Source organism: Populus nigra, chromosome 18, assembly GCF_951802175.1.
Source record: "Populus nigra chromosome 18, ddPopNigr1.1, whole genome shotgun sequence".
In the NCBI taxonomy this organism is placed as follows: Eukaryota; Viridiplantae; Streptophyta; class Magnoliopsida; order Malpighiales; family Salicaceae; genus Populus; species Populus nigra.
The window spans coordinates 3,207,071-3,226,166 of NC_084869.1; the positions used below are offsets into that span (position 1 = coordinate 3,207,071).

Genomic DNA, 19,096 nt, shown 5'->3' on the forward strand with positions numbered 1-19,096 from the left:
AAACCCATAATCAACTATATATAAAAAATCTTTCAGAGCTCAAATCTATTTTTTTATATAGGTATTTTAAGGTAAGAAAAAATTTAATCTTAACTCTACTCGTGATATGAAACCATTTGACATAAAAATATATTGTTTTAGTGGTCAGAATCGTCGCTAACAATAATTTTCTCTTTTTAATTCAGAATTCGGTGACTTCCTCTCTCCTCCACTAAATGACTAAAGAAAAATAAAATAAAATATGATACCAAAATGTAATATTAAAAAATTATAAGGATCAACTATCTATAGCTTAAAAGATAGGAGACTAAAATGAATTTTTCAAATAAATTGCAGAGCTGCCACCCATGTTACTTGTTTTTTTTTCACTTAAATCCTTTTTTTTTCAATTTAATCCTTACCCTAAAAAAATACAATTAGACTCTAACTTGGGCTAGAAAAACTCAATTGCGCAAAAAAAAATTCGAGGATGAAATAAATTTTTTTCAAAAATCTTAATTAAATGGCTACAGTGAAAAAGCCACACACTTTATAGTTATAATTGTGTTTCTTTTTCTACAAACAGACGCATACAAAGTTTCATAGCATACATATAGTTTATATAATATACACCATGCCAACCTCTACGAGAGCAGCATGAGGGATATTCAATGCCATTGGAGGTTCACGGCAATTTTTATCAAGAAATACGTAGGCAATAATCAGGAATTTCTTAAAAAAGTTAGAACCATCACGAACTGTTAAATGCGACTGACCTAGGAAATATGCAGTGCCACTTTCCCTGGCATTAATCAGTTCTTGTAGCTCATCCCTGACAGATACCCGCAATCTAGGACTACTTTCTGGAATTAAAAAGCGAACCTTTTTTCTCCTAACAGGAGCATTTCGTCCAATCAATTCTCCCTCTGGAATTGCCAGAGTTTCATTGTTAGCTGCATTTGTGGAACCGGAAAACAAGTTGGTATCATCTACTGGAATCAACGCATGTCCTTCCAACAATGGCGTCCCAACAATCACCATTCTTCCTTCAGGAGAAGTCAGCGATTCACAATCGCTTTCATCTAAGGAAATGTATTCTCCGATTGAGCCAATAATCTGTTCCTCAAAATCATCTGTGTCTCTAACCTGATCACAGTACCCATATCTCACAATGCATCTGTAAATCCTGTAGTCTTTGCCACCAACCCTGCCTACACAATATCGCTGACTGGGAGGCACACAAGGAACTGGTTGGGGCTTGAAGGACACGAAGATCAGCACCTGATGAAATGCAGGAAGATTTGTGATGAAATGTGAGAAGAAAGCTGGGATTCCCATTACGATATCAGTGTAGATTAAGCCAATTCCAGGTACTCTGGAAACTCCTAGGCTTGGGCTATAATCTGTGAGCCATTCTGTAGAAACCTTGTTTTGCAAATCAAACTCGTATTTCTTCATAGTTCCATAATGCCATGCCAGCATTACAGTGAAGGAAACAGCTAAAAGGACAAATAGATACCAAGCTCCTTTGTGAAAGCTCAACATACATGCCGATACATATACAGCCTCAACAAACCCAAAGAACATCAAAAAGAACCCTGATATGAACAAACTCTTCTCCCAGTACAGAGCCATCACAAGGGACATCATACAAGTTGTTACTATCATCCCAAAAACAATTGCCATACCTGTATGGGGGATTTAACCAGTATACATTAGATGTAACCATAAAAAATCTGAAGTATTAAAGAAAAAATTCATCCAAGCACCTAAACATGTAAATATTTTGAAATGTTAGGATACTGGCATGCAAACCCGACAAGACAAAAGGCAAGGGATATGATAAAATGAGAAATGAGACACACAAGAATTTACATGGTTCACCCAATTAGAAATGTTCACGGGCAAGTATAGAAAGATTTTACCAAGTAATGTGGGAATTACAACCTCTCTCTACTAATTGGAGAATAACTGAAATCTCTCTATTGCTAGGAGAAAACACCTCACTTACTCTCTCATAAATACCTCACAATTTTGTGGGATTACTTTTCCTTTCTTACTCTCCTCTTCTTCTCTCTTGTGGTGTACTTAAGGCTTGGATGCATTGCCTATTTATAAGCAAACATTCATGCAAAAGACAAGAGGAACCAATTGGTGCTGCAAGTGGCACCGAATTGGTGCCCAACATTGTTGACTTTGGAAGCACCAATTGCTGGTCAGCTAGCTTCACATTCTCCCACTTGAAGACTTTTGATGATTTAATCAAGTCTTCACCCTTGATCATCTGTGATTCTTCTATCATTTCCATACTTGTCATCTCTTCATGTTGCTTACGTTTCTGTTAGGCCATAAGAGGATTTGCACCATACGTACTTGTTAGTGTTGATTGGTTTGGTCAAAGCATCTGCTAGGTTTTTCTTTGTGTGAACCTTCTGAAAATCCACACTTCCATCTTCCACCACTTCGCGAACAAAGTGATACTGAACATCTATGTGTTTTGTTCTTAAATTAAACGCTGGATTCCTTGCAATATGCAAGGCACTTTGACTATCACAATACAAATGAATCTTCTCGTGTTTGTGCCCGAGCTCCTCCATAACTTTCTTCATCCATATTAATTCTTTATAAGCTTCTGTAGCTGCCATGTACTCAGCTTCTGTTGTGGATAATGTTACAACAGTCTGAAGTTTAGAGACCCAGCTCATAGCTCCTCTTGCAATTATGAACACATAATTTGTAGTGGATTTTCTTTTCTCAAGGTCACCAGCAAAATATGAATCAACATAACCTCTGACAGTAATTCTGATCCTCCATAACATAATGCGGCATCTGAGGTACCCTTGATGTATCTTAAGATCCTCTTAATAATATTCCAGGATTTGCCATGTATCGACTAACTACTCTCACTGCTTGTGCAATGTCTGGTCTTGTATATATCATGACAAACATTAAACTTCCCACTGCTGATGCATACGATACTCGAGACATCTCCATCCTCTGTGCTTCATTGCTAGGAGACATACTTGTGGATAATTTTAAGTTAATAGAAAGTGGGGTGGAAATTGGCTTACAATGTTGCATGTTGAAGCGTCGCAAGATTTTCTTCAAATAATTCTTCTGAGAAAACCAAATCTTCCTTTTACTTCTGTCTCGGTGAATTTATATCCCTAGAATCTTGTTTGCTGGTCCCAAGTCCTTGATATCAAACTCCCTAGCCAACTCTGCCTTCAATTCTTGGACTGGATCTTTGTTGGGGCCATTACCAACATGTCATCCACGTACAACAGCAGAATGATGAAATCATCATCTTCTTCAAACCTCTTGTAATACGTACAATGGTCTAAACTGAATCTGTTATACCCAAGGCTAATTATGAAGGAATCAAATCTCTTGTACCAACACCTCGACGCCTGTTTGAGATTGTATAGAGATTTGTTCAAACTGCAAACCAAGTTCTCCTTGCTTGTTTCAGCAAAACCCTTTGGCTGGAGCATATAAATTTCTTCTTCAAGTTCTCCATAAAGAAATGCAGTTTTCACATCTAACTGCTCTAAGTGAAGATCAAATATAGCACACATCGCCAAGACTACTCTGATTGTAGTAAGTCGTACTACCGGGGAAAATATTTCATTGAAGTCTATTCCTTCTTTCTGAGCATATCCTTTCACCACCAATCTTTCACGATACCGCTCCACTTGATCATTGCCATCATGCTTTATCTTGTAAACCCATTTGTTGCCAATGGCCTTTCTTCCTTGTGGTAGTGGAACAAGATCCTAAGTGTTATTCTTGTGTAGAGCTCTAATCTCCTTTTGCATTGATGTCATCCACATAGATACATCTGTGCTTTTGATAGCCTCATGGAAAGTTGATGGCTCTCCATCCTCTATTAGAAGACAATATGCAATGTTGCTCTCAGTGACATATTCTGAGTGCCAAGCCGGTGGTCTTCTTTCATGAATTGACCGTCAAACTTCAGGAGTTTCAGACTCTATTTGTTCTTGTTCTTCATGCTCTGGTGCAGCTTCAGAAGAAGTATGATTCTGAGTATTTTCCATTTAGACTGTTGTAGTCTTGTTTAAAATGCTATTATGTTTTTTCATTTGCATTTTATCTTCTGCAAATATGATATCTCTACTGATGACTACCTTGTGGGCAGTAGGATCCCACAAGTGATACCCCTTCACTCTATTAACATATCCCAAGAATATATATTTTCTGGATTTTGAATCCAGCTTGCTCACTTCTTTAGTATTGTACATAACGGACACAGGACTTCCAAATATATGCAATTGAGAATAATTAGTTGGCTTCCCAGTCCACATCTCTATCGGTGTCTTCAGCTCAATTGCAGTTGACGGGGATCGATTTATCACATAAGAGGATGTATTGACTGCTCTGCCCAGAATGACTTTCCTAGACCTGCAGCCTTCAACATTGCTCTTGTTATTTCTAATAGAGCTCTGTTCATCCGCTCTGCCACTCCATTTTACTGTGGAGTGTATGCCGTTGTGAATTGCCTTTTGATACCTTCATATTGACAGAAGTTATCAAATTCATCACTGATATATTCTCCTCCATTGTCAGTCCTCAAACACTTGATCTTTTTTTCAAATTCAAGTTCTACCCGCGCTTTGAAAGTTTTAGAGGCTGCGAGCACATCTGCCTTCCTTCTAATTGGATACACCCAACATCTCCTGCAGAAGTCGTCTATAAATGATACAAAGTATCTTGCTCTTCTCAAGGATATAACCGATGCTTCCCAAACATCAGAGTGAATTAGGTCTAAGATGCATTTGCTCTTAGTTGTTGATGTGCCAAACTTTAACCTGTATTGTTTACTTGTAACGCAATGCTCACAAAAGGGTAAAGTAACCTTTGTAAGCCCGGGGATTAACTTCTGATCATAGAGAATTTTCAAACCTTTCTCTGACATATGGCCTAGTTTTTTGTGCTACATCGTCTTCTCTTCTGCAGGACTGGTTGATGCGATTAACACCTGTGTCTCATGATGTGTTTCTCCTATTAACACAAACAAGTTTGCAACTATCTTTCTTGTCTTTAAAACCACTAGCGCTCCTTTGACAATTTTCATGATTCCATTGTCTGTTCGAATCTTACAGCCAAGACTGTCAAATTGTCCCATAGACAAAAGATTCTTCTTTAAGCCTTTCACATGTCACAATCCTGAAATAGTGCGAATTGAGCCATCATACATCTTCAATTTGATGGTGCCAATACTGGCAATCTCTAAAGCATGATCATTACCCATGAACACTGAGCCTTTAGAGATGGATTCATATGTATCAAACCAATCTCGATTAGGAATCATATGCCATGTTGCTCCTGAATCCATTAACCAAACCTCAGTAAGCTCTTTTCTATCTGTAGAGACTGTCGCTGCTTCACTATATGAAACATCTCCATCTTCTGAGGTGCTTGCAACACATCCTTGAGGTTTTGATGACTCTGCAGTGTTCTTTATACCCTTTTTAAACCAATAATTCTTTTTGAAGTGCCATTTTCTGCCACATTTGTAGCATTTCATAGTCTTCTTACTTCTTGATTTGGACCTCCCTGCCTTTGACTCCCACTGGAGCCACGCTCCGTTGATCTTCCTCTTGACACCAACAATGCCTCTGCTTGGTTTGAACTATTTCCGTGTCCTTCGTTTTTGCGCCTATTCTCTTCTTCCAATATATCGATTGCAACATCATCGAAGACTAAATAGTCTGAAAGGATTTTATAGGTCAAATTGATAATGAGCTAATCATACGAATCAGGAATACTTTGAAGTAGAAGCTCTGCACGTTCATTCTCCTCTATTTGTTGACCCAACGTAGTGAGTTGTGAACATAGAGTTCTTGTTGTGTTGATGTGGTCAGTCACTGTTGTGGTTTCTGTCATTCGAAGGGTATAAAGTCTCCGCTTTAAGAAAATCTTATTGTGCAAAGACTTATATTCGTACAACTTTATCAGAGTATCCCATGTCTTCTTAGTTGTTTTCTTCTTCGCCACACTTGATAATACTTCACCAGCTAATGCTAAATGTATGTTAGCAATAGCATTGCCATCCATCTCATTTCGTTTTGCATTATCAGTGATCTTCGCAGGTCTATCTCCAATTGCTGCCAAGCAATTGTCTTTCCTTAAAATTGTCTTGATTCTCATTTTTCATTGTGAAAAATTGCTCCCCTTGAACCTCTCAATTCGTAATTTGCTGCCATTTTATTCACCGAGATCTATTCAATTATTACTGTTTCACTTATCTGCAACGTATATAGAAATAGTATCGTGCAAAGAATACTTCACTAAGTAAGTTCTCAGGAAAGATTGGAGGGGTCATAAACAATCCCGCTTAAAACTCAATCTCCCTAGACAGAACTTCCTAGATTGTATTTAGTCACTGCACTTACTTTCTTTATATGCCAACAGTACCGTATGGATGAATAGTGTTGTATATGTGAATAGTAACTGTATACATGAATAATGGCATGCAAACACGACAAGACAAAAGACAAGGGATATGATAAAATGAGAAATGAGACACAAGAATTTACGTGGTTCACCCAATTAGCTACGTCCACGGGCAAGTATAGAAGGATTTTACCAAGTAATGTGAGAATTACAACCTCTCTACTAATTGGAGAACAACTGAAATCTCTCTATTACTATGAGAAAACACCTCACTTACTCTCTCATAAATACCTCATAATTTTATGGGATTACTTTCCCTTTCTTACTCCTCTTCTTCTCTCTTGTGGTGTACTTAAGGCTTGAATGCATTGCTTATTTATAGGCAAACATCCATGCAAAAGACAAGAGAAACCAATTGGTGCTCCAAGCAGCACCGAATTGGTGCCCAACATTGTTGACTTTGGTAGCACCAATTGCTGGCCAGCTGGCTTCACTTTTTGTAGCGGAGAATGTTCACACAAAGGAAAACCCAGCAGATGTTTTGATCAAAACAGTCAACACTGACAAGTACATATGGTGCAGATCCTCTTATGGCCTAACAGAAAAGTAAGTAGTATGAAGATGACAAGTATAGAAAGGATAAAAGAATCACATATGATCAATGGTGAAGACTTGATTAAATCATCAAAAGTCTTCAAGTGAAAGAATGTGAAGCCAGCTGGCCAGCAATTGGTGCTGTCAAAGTCAACAATGTTGGGCACCAATTCGTTGCCGCTTGCAGCATCAATTGGTGCCTCTTGTCTTTTGCATGGATGTTTGCCTATAAATAGGCAATGCATCCAAGCCTTAAGTACACCACAAGAGAGAAGAAGAGGAGAGTAAGAAAGGGAAAGTAATCCCACAAAATTGTGAGGTATTTGTGAGAGAGTAAGTAAGGTGTTTTCTCTTAGTAATAGAGAGATTTTAGTTGTTCTCTTATTAGTAGAGAGAGGTTGTATTCCCATATTACTTAGTAAAATCCTTTTATACTTGTCCATGGACGTAGCTAATTGGAGGAACCACGTAAATTCTTGTCTCATTTTTCATTTTATCATATCCCTTACCTTTTGTCTTATCGGGTTTGCATGTCAGTATCCTAACAGTGGTATCAGAGCCTTCTTAGTTGGTGTTGTTAATACACAAAAGTTATTCGTGTATACGGTTACTATTCACATCTACAACATTATTCACCTATACAACACAATTCATCCATACGGTACTGTTGCCGTATAAAGAAAGTAAGTGCGGTGACTAAATACAGTCTAGGAAGTTCTGTCTAAGGAGATTGGATTTTAAGCGGGACCGTTTGAGACCCCTCCAATCTTTCCTGAGAACTTACTTAGTAAAGTATTCTTCACACGATGTTATTTCTATATACGTTGCAGATAAGTGAAACGGTGATAATTGAATAGATCTCGGTGAATAAAATAACAGCAAATTACGAATTGAGAGGTTCAAGGGGAGCAATTTTTCACAATGAAAAATGAGAATCAAGACAATTTTAAGGAAAGACAATTGCTTGGCAGCAATTGGAGATAGACCTGCGGAGATCACTGATAATGCAAAACGAAATGAGATGGATGGCAATGCTATTGCTAACATACATTTAGCATTAGCTGATGAAGTATTATCAAGTGTGGCGGAGAAGAAAACAACTAAGAAGATATGGGATACTCTGATAAAGTTGTACGAATCCAAGTCTTTGCACAATAAGATTTTCTTAAAGCGGAGACTTTATACCCTTCGAATGGCAGAAACCACAACAGTGACTGACCACATCAACACAACAAGAACTCTATGTTCACAACTCACTACGTTGGGTCAACAAATAGAGGAAAATGAACGTGCAGAGCTTCTACTTCAAAGTCTTCCTGATTCGTATGATTAGCTCATTATCAATTTGACCTATAAAATCCTTTCAGACTATTTAGTCTTCGATGATGTTGCAACCGCTATATTGGAAGAAGAGAATAGGCGCAAAAACGAAGGACACGGAAATAGTTCAAACCAAACAGAGGCATTGTTGGTGTCAAGAAGAAGATCAACGGAGCGTGGCTCTAGTGGGAGTCAAAGGCAGGGAGGTCCAAATCAAGAAGTAAGAAGACTATGAAATGCTACAAATGTGGCAGAAAATGGCACTTCAAAAAGGATTATTGGTTTAAAAAGGGTATAAAGAACACTGCAGAGTCATCAAAACCTCAAGGATGTGTTGCAAGCACCTCAGAAGATGGAGATGTTTTATATAGTGAAGTAGCGACAGTCTCTACAGATAGAAAAGAGCTTACTGAGGTTTGGTTAATGGATTCAGGAGCAACATGGCATATGATTCCTAATCGAGATTGGTTTGATACATATGAATCCATCTCTAAAGGCTCAGTGTTCATGGGTAATGATCATGCTTTAGAGATTGCCAGTATTGGCACCATCAAATTGAAGATGTATGATGGCTCAATTTGCACTATTTCATGAGTGCGACATGTGAAAGGCTTAAAGAAGAATCTTTTGTCTATGGGACAATTTGATAGTCTTGGCTGTAAGATTCGAACAGACAATGAAATCATGAAAATTATCAAAGGAGCGCTAGTGGTTTTAAAGGCAAGAAAGATAGTTGCAAACTTGTTTGTGTTAATGAGAGAAACACATCATGAGACACAGGTGTTAATCGCATCAACCAGTCCTGCAGAAGAGAAGACGATGATGTAGCACAAAAAACTAGGCCACATGTCAGAGAAAGGTTTGAAAATTCTCTATGATCAGAAGTTAATCCCCGGGCTTACAAAGGTTACTTTACCCTTTTGTGAGCATTGTGTTACAAGTAAACAATACAGGTTAAAGTTTGGCACATCAACAACTAAGAGCAAATGCATCTTAGACCTAATTCACTCTGATGTTTGGGAAGCACCGGTTATATCCAAGGTTGTCAATTCCGTTTCGGTAGGTGTTTCGTTTTTTCAATTGGAATGGAATGTTTCAGTTTCGGAGTGTTTCGGCGTGCCGTTTCGGGGTTGTACTGTTCATATATCTTGAATTTGAATTATGTTTGTTGAATATATATATATATATATATATATTCAACAAACATAATTCAAATTCAAGATAAATTAATTATAAATTATACAATACAAACACAATGCCAAACAAATATAATTTTAAAATTTAAAATATTTCTAAATAGTCAAGATTAAATAGATCTTTAACTTAAAGTAATTCAACTTAAACAAAATATCAAAATATTATGAAAGTAAAATGTTTTAACACAAATATTTTAAATATAAAGTTAGGTTAATGTTATCAAGGCTAATGGAATCTAAAACATTCTTTGTTTTGCTCAAATTCCTACAAAGTATAAACATGAAAAAAACAACATGAATATAAACCATATATATTAGTGATAAATCTAATTTTAAAAAATTAATATCATTGTTAATGAAAATAGTAATAATAATTTTCAATATTATTATTAATATCATTGTTATTGAAAATTGTAATGAAAAGGAACTTTTTATAATTAGGTGGTTTAATTAATTAAATTGAACAAGGTTCAATTTGATTCAATGACTTTTCAAGAGTGGAACGGAATATGTGGAATGAAACAGGAACGTTTCGAGTGGAATTTAGCCGAAAAATCCAGAACAGACCGAGATTTAAAATGAGATGAAATTTGTTCTATTTTGTTCCGTTTTTTGAATTGGTATGGAACGTTTCGGCCATTCCGGGCGAAACAGAACGGAATTGACAACCTTGGTTATATCCTTGAGAAGAGCAAGATACTTTGTATCATTTATAGACGACTTCTGCAGGAGATGTTGGGTGTATCCAATTAGAAGGAAGGCAGATGTGCTCGCAGCCTCTAAAACTTTCAAAGCGCGGGTAGAACTTGAATTTGAAAAAAAGATCAAGTGTTTGAGGACTGACAATGGAGGAGAATATACCAGTGATGAATTTGATAACTTCTGTCAATATGAAGGTATCAAAAGGCAATTCACAACGGCATACACTCCACAGTAAAATAAAGTGGCAGAGCGGATGAACAGAGCTCTATTAGAAATAACAAGAGCAATGTTGAAGGCTGCAGGTCTAGGAAAGTCATTCTGGGCAGAGCAGTCAATACATCCTCTTATGTGATAAATCGATCCCCATCAACTGCAATTGAGCTGAAGACACCGATAGAGATGTGGACTTGGAAGCCAACTAATTATTCTCAATTGCATATATTTGGAAGTCTTGTGTCCGTTATGTACAATACTAAAGAAGTGAGCAAGCTGAATTCAAAATCCAGAAAATATATATTCTTGGGATATGTTAATAGAGTGAAGGGGTATCACTTGTGGGATCCTACTGCCCACAAGGTAGTCATCAGTAGAGATATCATATTTGCAGAAGATAAAATGCAAATGAAAAAACATAATAGCATTTTAAACGAGACTACAACAGTCTAAATGGAAAATACTCAGAATCATACTTCTTCTGAAGCTGCACCAGAGCATAAAGAACAAGAACAAATAGAGTCTGAAACTCCTGAAGTTTGACGGTCAATTCATGAAAGAAGACCACCGGCTTGGCACTCAGAATATGTCACTGAGAGCAACATTGCATATTGTCTTCTAACAGAGGATGGAGAGCCATCAACTTTCCATGAGGCTATCAAAAGCACAGATGTATCTATGTGGATGACATCAATGCAAAAGGAGATTAGAGCTCTACACAAGAATAACACTTAGGATCTTGTTCCACTACCACAAGGAAGAAAGGCCATTGGCAACAAATGGGTTTACAAGATAAAGCATGATGGCAATGATCAAGTGGAGCGGTATCGTGAAAGATTGGTGGTGAAAGGATATGCTCAAAAAGAAGGAATAGACTTCAATGAAATATTTTCCCCGGTAGTACGACTTACTACAATCAGAGTAGTCTTGGCGATGTGTGCTATATTTGATCTTCACTTAAAGCAGTTAGATGTGAAAACTGCATTTCTTTATGAAGAACTTGAAGAAGAAATTTATATGCTCCAGCCAAAGGGTTTTGCTGAAACAAGCAAGGAGAACTTGGTTTGCAGTTTGAACAAATCTCTATACAATCTCAAACAGGCGTCGAGGTGTTGGTACAAGAGATTTGATTCCTTCATAATTAGCCTTGGGTATAACAGATTCAGTTTAGACCATTGTACGTATTACAAGAGGTTTGAAGAAGATGATGATTTCATCATTCTGCTGTTGTACGTGGATGACATGTTGGTAATGGCCCCAACAAAGATCCAGTCCAAGAATTGAAGGCAGAGTTGGCTAGGGAGTTTGATATCAAGGACTTGGGACCAGCAAACAAGATTCTAGGGATATAAATTCACCGAGACAGAAGTAAAAGGAAGATTTGGTTTTCTCAGAAGAATTATTTGAAGAAAATCTTGCGACGCTTCAACATGCAACATTGTAAGCCAATTTCCACCCCACTTTCTATTAACTTAAAATTATCCACAAGTATGTCTCCTAGCAATGAAGCACAGAGGATGGAGATGTCTCGAGTATCGTATGCATCAGCAGTGGGAAGTTTAATGTTTGTCATGATATATACAAGACCAGACATTGCACAAGCAGTGAGAGTAGTTAGTCGATACATGGCAAATCCTGGAATACTATTAAGAGGATTTTGAGATACATCAAGGGTACCTCATAATTACAAGAGGAGCTATGAGCTGGGTCTCTAAACTTCAGACTATTGTAGCATTATCCACAACAGAAGCTAAGTACATGGCAACTACACAAGCTTATAAAAAAGCAATATGGATGAAGAAAGTTATGGAGGAGCTCGGGCACAAACAAGAGAAGATTCTTTTGTATTGTGATAGTCAAAATGTCTTGCATATTGCAAGGAATCCAGCGTTTCATTCAAGAACAAAACACATAGATGTTCAATATCATTTTATTCGCGAAGTGGTGGAAAATGAAAGTGTGGATTTTCAGAAGGTTCACACAAAGGAAAACTCAGCAGATGCTTTGACCAAACCAATCAACACTAACAAGTACGTATGGTGTAGATCCTCTTATGGTCTAACAGAACCGTAAGCAGCATGAAGAGATGACAGTATGAAAAGGATAGAAGAATCACAGATGATCAAGGGTGAAGACTTGATTAAATCATCAAAAGTCTTCAAGTGAGAGAATGTGAAGCTAGTTGGGCAGCAATTGGTGCTGCCAAAGTCAACAATGTTGGGCACCAATTCGGTGCCACTTGCAACACCAATTGGTGCCTCTTGTCTTTTGCATGGATGCTTGCCTATAAATAAGTAATGCATCCAAACCTTAAAGTACACCACATGAGAGAAGAAAATGAGAGTAAGAAAGGGAAAGTAATCCCATAAAATTGTGAGGTATTTGTGAGAGAGTAAGTAAGGTGTTTTCTCCTAGTAATAGAGATATTTCAGTTGTTCTCCTATTAGTAGAGAGAAGTTGTAATTTTCACATTACTTGTAAAATCCTTATATACTTGCTCGTGGACGTTGCCAATTAGGTGAACCACGTAAATTCTTGTGTCTCATTTCTCATTTTATCATATCCCTTGCCTTTTGTCTTGTCGGGTTTGCATGTCAGTATCCTAACAGTGGTAGGTGGGTATTGTCAAACAAGTTGCACCAACCATTGACAAAATGGTGCAATCCATGTGCTGTCACCATTAGTGTCATAATTTATGGCCAAGTTGTCTCATCATTCATGCCTATAAATAAAGGCATAACTTAGAAAGCAAAATGTGATAGAGAGAGTGTAAAGAGAAGATACAAAGAGAGAAAGAGGAGTAGTTGTTAAAGGCAACAGCCCTGCTGCCTTGTGCAGCAATGTGTGAGCAATGAGAGTTGAGAGTGGAAGTGACCCTCCTCCTTCATATGTGTTGTAACCTCTTCTCTATCTATCTCTAATAATTTTGGCTCTTTTTCCGTGGATGTAGGCGATTTGTCGAACCACGTTAAATATTATGTCGGTATACTTAGCCTCTAATAAGCAACAATCAGAACATCACCAGTTGGAAATCCTAACATGAAAACTATTAATAGCTACTTTAATTGTTGTAACATCTAGGAAAGTGAAAGCTTGACATCACTAAGAAACCTATTGCCCTGGGCTTTATCTTGTAATTGATTCATACTCTCCTCGCTCTATTGTAATTCATAAATTCTCAAGTAAAAGTTGACTGCTTTACTGTTCTCCAAACGATTCCTAGAGAACATCATCATCTTATTCAAGGATCTTAGAACCTCGGAGTTTCAGAAAAAGGGAATGAATATAATATTGATGGACAATACCTGCTGCATTTGCAATTCTAGTTATATCATGGAAACCAAGAGTGATGGAGAGACTAAGGGCCATCAATAACCAGTTGACATCTGGAATATAAACCTGTCCATGTCTCTTATCTGATGTATGTATAACTTTTACTCTGGGGAAACAACTAAGTGCACGGCACTGGTTTATAATGGAGAAGCTGGCTGTTATTGTTGCTTGGCTTCCCACAGCCGAAGCAAGAAGAGATAGCAGTATGAAGACATGACGAAGATGTTCTGGATTTGCAATGCTTTCCACAAGTTAGAAACATATATCCCAGGTGAAGCAGCATCAAACAACATAAGACAACAGTGAAAGACTTACCAGGTATGGATTCACTTAGATGATTAAAATTTTCAGGACCATTCCAGTGTTTGGAGATAAAAGCAGCTTGACCAGCATAGCACAGAATTAAAACTGGATAAATCAAGCAGACAAATGTTCTCTGCATCAGAGACACCAAACAAAGTATATTGTAATTCTGTACCGACTCTGCATAATTGTGCTATGGCAACAAATATTGAGCTATTTGTAATACCTTGATTGATCTCTTAGAGAAATGACCTAAATCTGTAAACATTGTTTCTGATCCTGCAGGATAAGTAGTAAGACGGAGTGGTGAACACAATTTGTTACTACCATAAACAGCATATTCAGAAAGAAACAAAAAAAGGACAAACAAATAAAAGAACTAGTATAGAACAAGGAGCACGTTAACCGACCTGCTATGCAGAGAAGAATGCTACCCAGTGACTTCCAACGGTCTTTGTTGATATTTCTTACAAATCTGTACATGTATACTGGCGACAATGCAGAGAAGATTTCAGGGTTCCAGTGGAATATATTATATATACCCACTCCACCAATAAACAGAAGCCATATAGTGACAATTGGGGCAAACATAAACCCGATTTTATGACTCCCATAGTGCTGCAGTATAAAGAGGCATACTGTTACAACACAAGCAGACGGAACTGGTACATCTGAAAAAGGCACATATTTTGGAAGCAGATCAGTAACTTAGATAGCCAAAACTTGGCAAATCCTTTAATGAGAAGACGAGGAGGATGAAAACCAAAATTTTACAACTTCCATATAATCATCGCAAGTGATTTAAAATTCTAATCAGTTCAAGCTTTAATTATTTGAAACTATTAATCTTGAAAAGAAAATATAAAGCATCATCATTGATATTATGTTTTTTGAGAATTAAAACTTCTAGCTTCATACCAAGATATATATGTCCAGGGACGGAGCCAGGGGGTGGCAAGCAGGGGCCCGGGCCCCTGCAAAATATTTTAAAATTTTCTATTATTTAATATTTTTAATTTAAATAAATAAGCTTTTTAATAATATATATTATTATATTAATTTTGGCCTCCCCTGTAAATTTCACCTAGTTCCGCCCCTGTATATGTCGTATGACAATTGTTCTTAACACATATAGAAATGAAAATTTCCAAATGCTGCAGGTTACACTGGTAAGTTTTTGCCGTAAATGCTTCAAGGTAGCCAAAGCAGAAATTTTCATCCTATATGCCAAAACTATTTTCATGCTAAGTCACTCACATTTTTTTAAAGCATCTGATATGGCTCCTTGTGCATCTGGCGAGGAGGAGTCTGCAGAGAAACAGAGGTTAGAACTTAAATTATGAAGGGATATTGATATCGAGGCTATAATAAAATATGAAGTACTCTTTGTACACATTCATAGAGCTAGCTCTTACATTTAATTTCTGATAATGAACGTTGAAGACCTGATGAAGCTGATAACACTGGTAAAGGGTACAGCATTAGCATATAAGAAGGGAATACAGGAGAGAACTAAAGGTTAAGCAAGTTAACTGCACTGACAAATTAGAGTTTATCAAGATTCAGGAATGCCTAACCTGAAATAGATGGGGTTATCACCCCATCTCCAATTATCATGCAAGCACCAAATAATGCCGTGAACAGCATCAAATAATGACTACTTCTATGGTTTTTTATGGCTCTTCTTGCCCTTGATTCAACTTTTCCCCTAAAAGTGCTTTCTTCTTCATGTTGCATAACTTCATTGGTGCTTGTGTCGTTTGGAATCAGACCCACTTTAGCATGCCTGCATAATAATGAGTACAGAGCAAAAACACCACCTGCAAGAATTTGTTGAGGTAAATAACACTTCATAATATGATCATGTAAAAATAATCCTGGGTTTTCAGTTAGCAAAGAGCATTACCCTCTCCATTATCATCAGCCCTCAGTACAATGAAGGCATACTTGAGTAAAGAAACAACAGTGAGAGTCCAGAAAATAAAAGAGAAGTATTCATATGCAATCTCATTGGATTTGAAATCTTTCGTTTGAATCGTCCCAAAAACATATAATGGAGCAGTGCTCAAGCGACCATACACAACTCCAAGAGTTTGAAATGATAGAACGAGTGCGTGCCTCCAGGTCTCCTGTAAAAATTAACATATAAAAATGTAAATGGAAAGACAGTTTTGGATCACTCAGAATCTGAAGACAGTTCTGCAACTGTAGTTATATTTCAATTACTTGGTTGAAAAAAGATTTACACAGCAGAGAAATTAGCTCATTAACGATTTCAAACTCTATAAATATTAAATAAATTGTAACAAATGCAAATGAAAAGCACCTGGGAAAAACAATTTCTATGCATTTCGCTATCTATACACGCAAAACAACAGATAAAAGTTACAACTGCTGTGCTCGATGGGCAAGCACATATTATAGAATAACTAGCATATTCAATATGAGTCAGTTCTGCTAACTAGAAATATTTGGGATGCCATCTTACAAGCGATCAACTAAGGAACGGTTATCAAATGAACCTCCAGTTTCTCCTCAAGAAGCACAAATATCAGAAGCTCGACATCGATTAATTTTTGAAATATGCTGGAAGATGATCATAAAAGAGATGGCAGACCATAGGCCACAAAATTGCCAATGGAAGACCAAGCAAAATTTGCGGGGAAAGCAAAAATAAAACTGTAGTTTTCAAGCCAACATACCTTCTTGGTAAAAGATAAAAATCAACTCCAGTATACGCAATATACAAAGAGTAGATAAACAAAACCCATCATCATTCATGAAAATCATAGAAATTTTAACAACAAACATAGAAGAATTCAAGCAGCCAATCTATAAAGATTAGATCTTTTGTTTAAACAAACCAGACCAAAAATCATTATAAGTTCTCATCAAGCAAAAATACAATTGATATTGTGATGGTTCTTGATCTGTTCAATTAGCAAATTATTGAAAACAACATGTCCAACAATTTACATCCATCTCAATATGACAACAATTTTTTTTTTTTTTATCTTTTTTCTGTATTCTTTTATTGCTGATAACGAAGTTAACAAGAAACGTTTCAGCCCAAAACAAGAAATCCCACAGGTGAAAGGAGAATCAAGAAACATCAGCATGCAAATATACAAGCTAAGCACAAATCACAAGAACTGAATTTGGCTTAAAAAAGAATCAGCAAGAAACTCATTACCTTAAGTCTATCAGAGGATGTAGTGGGACTCGGTGGATGATCCATTTACAGATTAAAAAAAAAGGGGCACTTAGACTATATCTCAAAGAAAGTTTTACTGTAGTGCAGTGGTGGACATAAAAAACAATGAAAGAAAAAAGACTTGAGTGGCAGAATGGGACGAAGCAAGGCGATAGAGGCAATGCGCAATGTGAAAGACAGAAACGTTATAAACTGTGTTGTTGTTGAGGTTTGTGGTGCTGTGTGGCTGCTTTCTTGGATGCAACGAAGAAGGAATGATTCCCTTAAAGAGTGTGGTTTGACTGTGGAAGAGACACACCATGTGGTTTCTTCCTATCATGTTTTTGAATTCTTAATTTATGGGTAGTAGAGAGGGAATGCTGGACTGATACTGATTGGGAGAAGGCTAGGCTAGCATTTTGGATATGTTTTTTTCTTACATATGCAAACATTAATTCTTAAAAAATAATATTACAGAAAAGGAAATATTAAGGAAACCGTCGGCCTAACACTATATTATTTTGTTCTTCTTTTTGTTCTTTTTTAAAAAAAAATTGTGACAGAATGGTGTTACATAGAATCTTGCTTCTCTATAATATTTCTTTAATGTATTTTGATAATTTTAATGTATTGATAATAAAAATAAAAAATAAATTATTTTAATATATTTTAAAGTAAAAATTATTTTTCAAAAAACATTTTATACACACGAGAAACCCTTTATGTTGGTTTATAACTTTAGATATTGTGTAATTTAAATGGTAATTATACCCTTTGATGTGATATATCAACTAATGGAAACAGGTAGCTTTATAATTTTTCATTTTTAATTAATTGTCTGAATAATGTTATAATTGTAGTCAAACGAATGAGAAATTGGATACTTGAAAACGTGATGGCCTTTGCATTTGGAACAGCTGCACATGTTCTGTCATTTATACATTCGGATGGATTCATGAGCGGTTGTTTAAAAGTGAGTTTTAATTATTTTTTTATTTTTAATTAATATAGTATATCATTTTGATATACTATATTAAAAATAAATTTTTAAAAATAAAAAATATTAATTTAATATATTTTCAAATAAAAAAATACTTTAAAAAACAAATGTTATGACACTCTAAACATTCTCTTCACCATAATTTTAAAACTCGGTCCGGCCCGGTAGTTCGACCTGAGACCCAGCCGACCCAAGGCTAGAACCGGGTCGGGTTGAAGAAAAAATAAGGAAAGAAAAAACTCAAAGTGACTCGACTGACCTGGCGACCCATTTGACCCAGCAAGACCCGGTCAAAACCCTGGTTGCAACCCGTTGACTTTTGTTTTTTTACTAAAACGACGTCGTTTTGATTTTTTTAAAAAAAATATATCCGACCGACCCGGTGACCCGATCAAAACTCGAAATCCGGACCTTGAACCTGACCGGATCTAAAAACTATGCTCTTAACTCACTTTTATAATTGGGTAGATGAACCATGTTCCTTAAGAGGGCTTGATAGTTGTTCACAAGGGAAATGGACATACTAGACCGAAGGAAGGAAGGGGGAGGGAGAGGTTTTTCTCTTTTTTTGTTTTCTAATTTGTTTGTTTCTTAAAACTTAAGAAAGCAATGGAATTTGGAAATCTATTTATGAAAATTTCAATCGAAAAGTGAAGCAAAGAAAATGTATTAGGCATTATTGTATTCAGTTTATTGAAGCAAAAATATTTTATTCCAAATGCTAGGAAAGTAAAGTTTGAATTTAGTGGGAATATAACCTTATTATTTACCTTTGTTTCAAAAAGATCTTAAACGTCATTTATTGTTTTTTATGATTTATTATAAAATAGAAAATTTCCCAAGTTT

The 19,096-nt window shown here is 36.4% G+C and overlaps 1 protein-coding gene across 1 annotated transcript; it reads right to left on the reverse strand.

The window, feature by feature from the left end:
• Positions 1-470: 470 nt before the first annotated feature.
• Positions 471-17,619, reverse strand: LOC133677917 (potassium transporter 25-like). The gene is made up of 10 exons (XM_062100055.1): positions 17,251-17,619; positions 15,964-16,186; positions 15,635-15,877; positions 15,473-15,520; positions 15,315-15,365; positions 14,468-14,728; positions 14,284-14,336; positions 14,070-14,190; positions 13,727-13,981; positions 471-1,667 (listed from the first exon to the last, which is right to left on the reverse strand). The coding sequence occupies exons 1-10, from the start codon at positions 17,293-17,295 to the stop codon at positions 598-600; spliced, it is 2,370 nt and encodes a 789-aa protein (XP_061956039.1). The 5' UTR covers positions 17,296-17,619; the 3' UTR covers positions 471-597.
• Between the last annotated feature and the right edge of the window lie 1,477 nt (positions 17,620-19,096).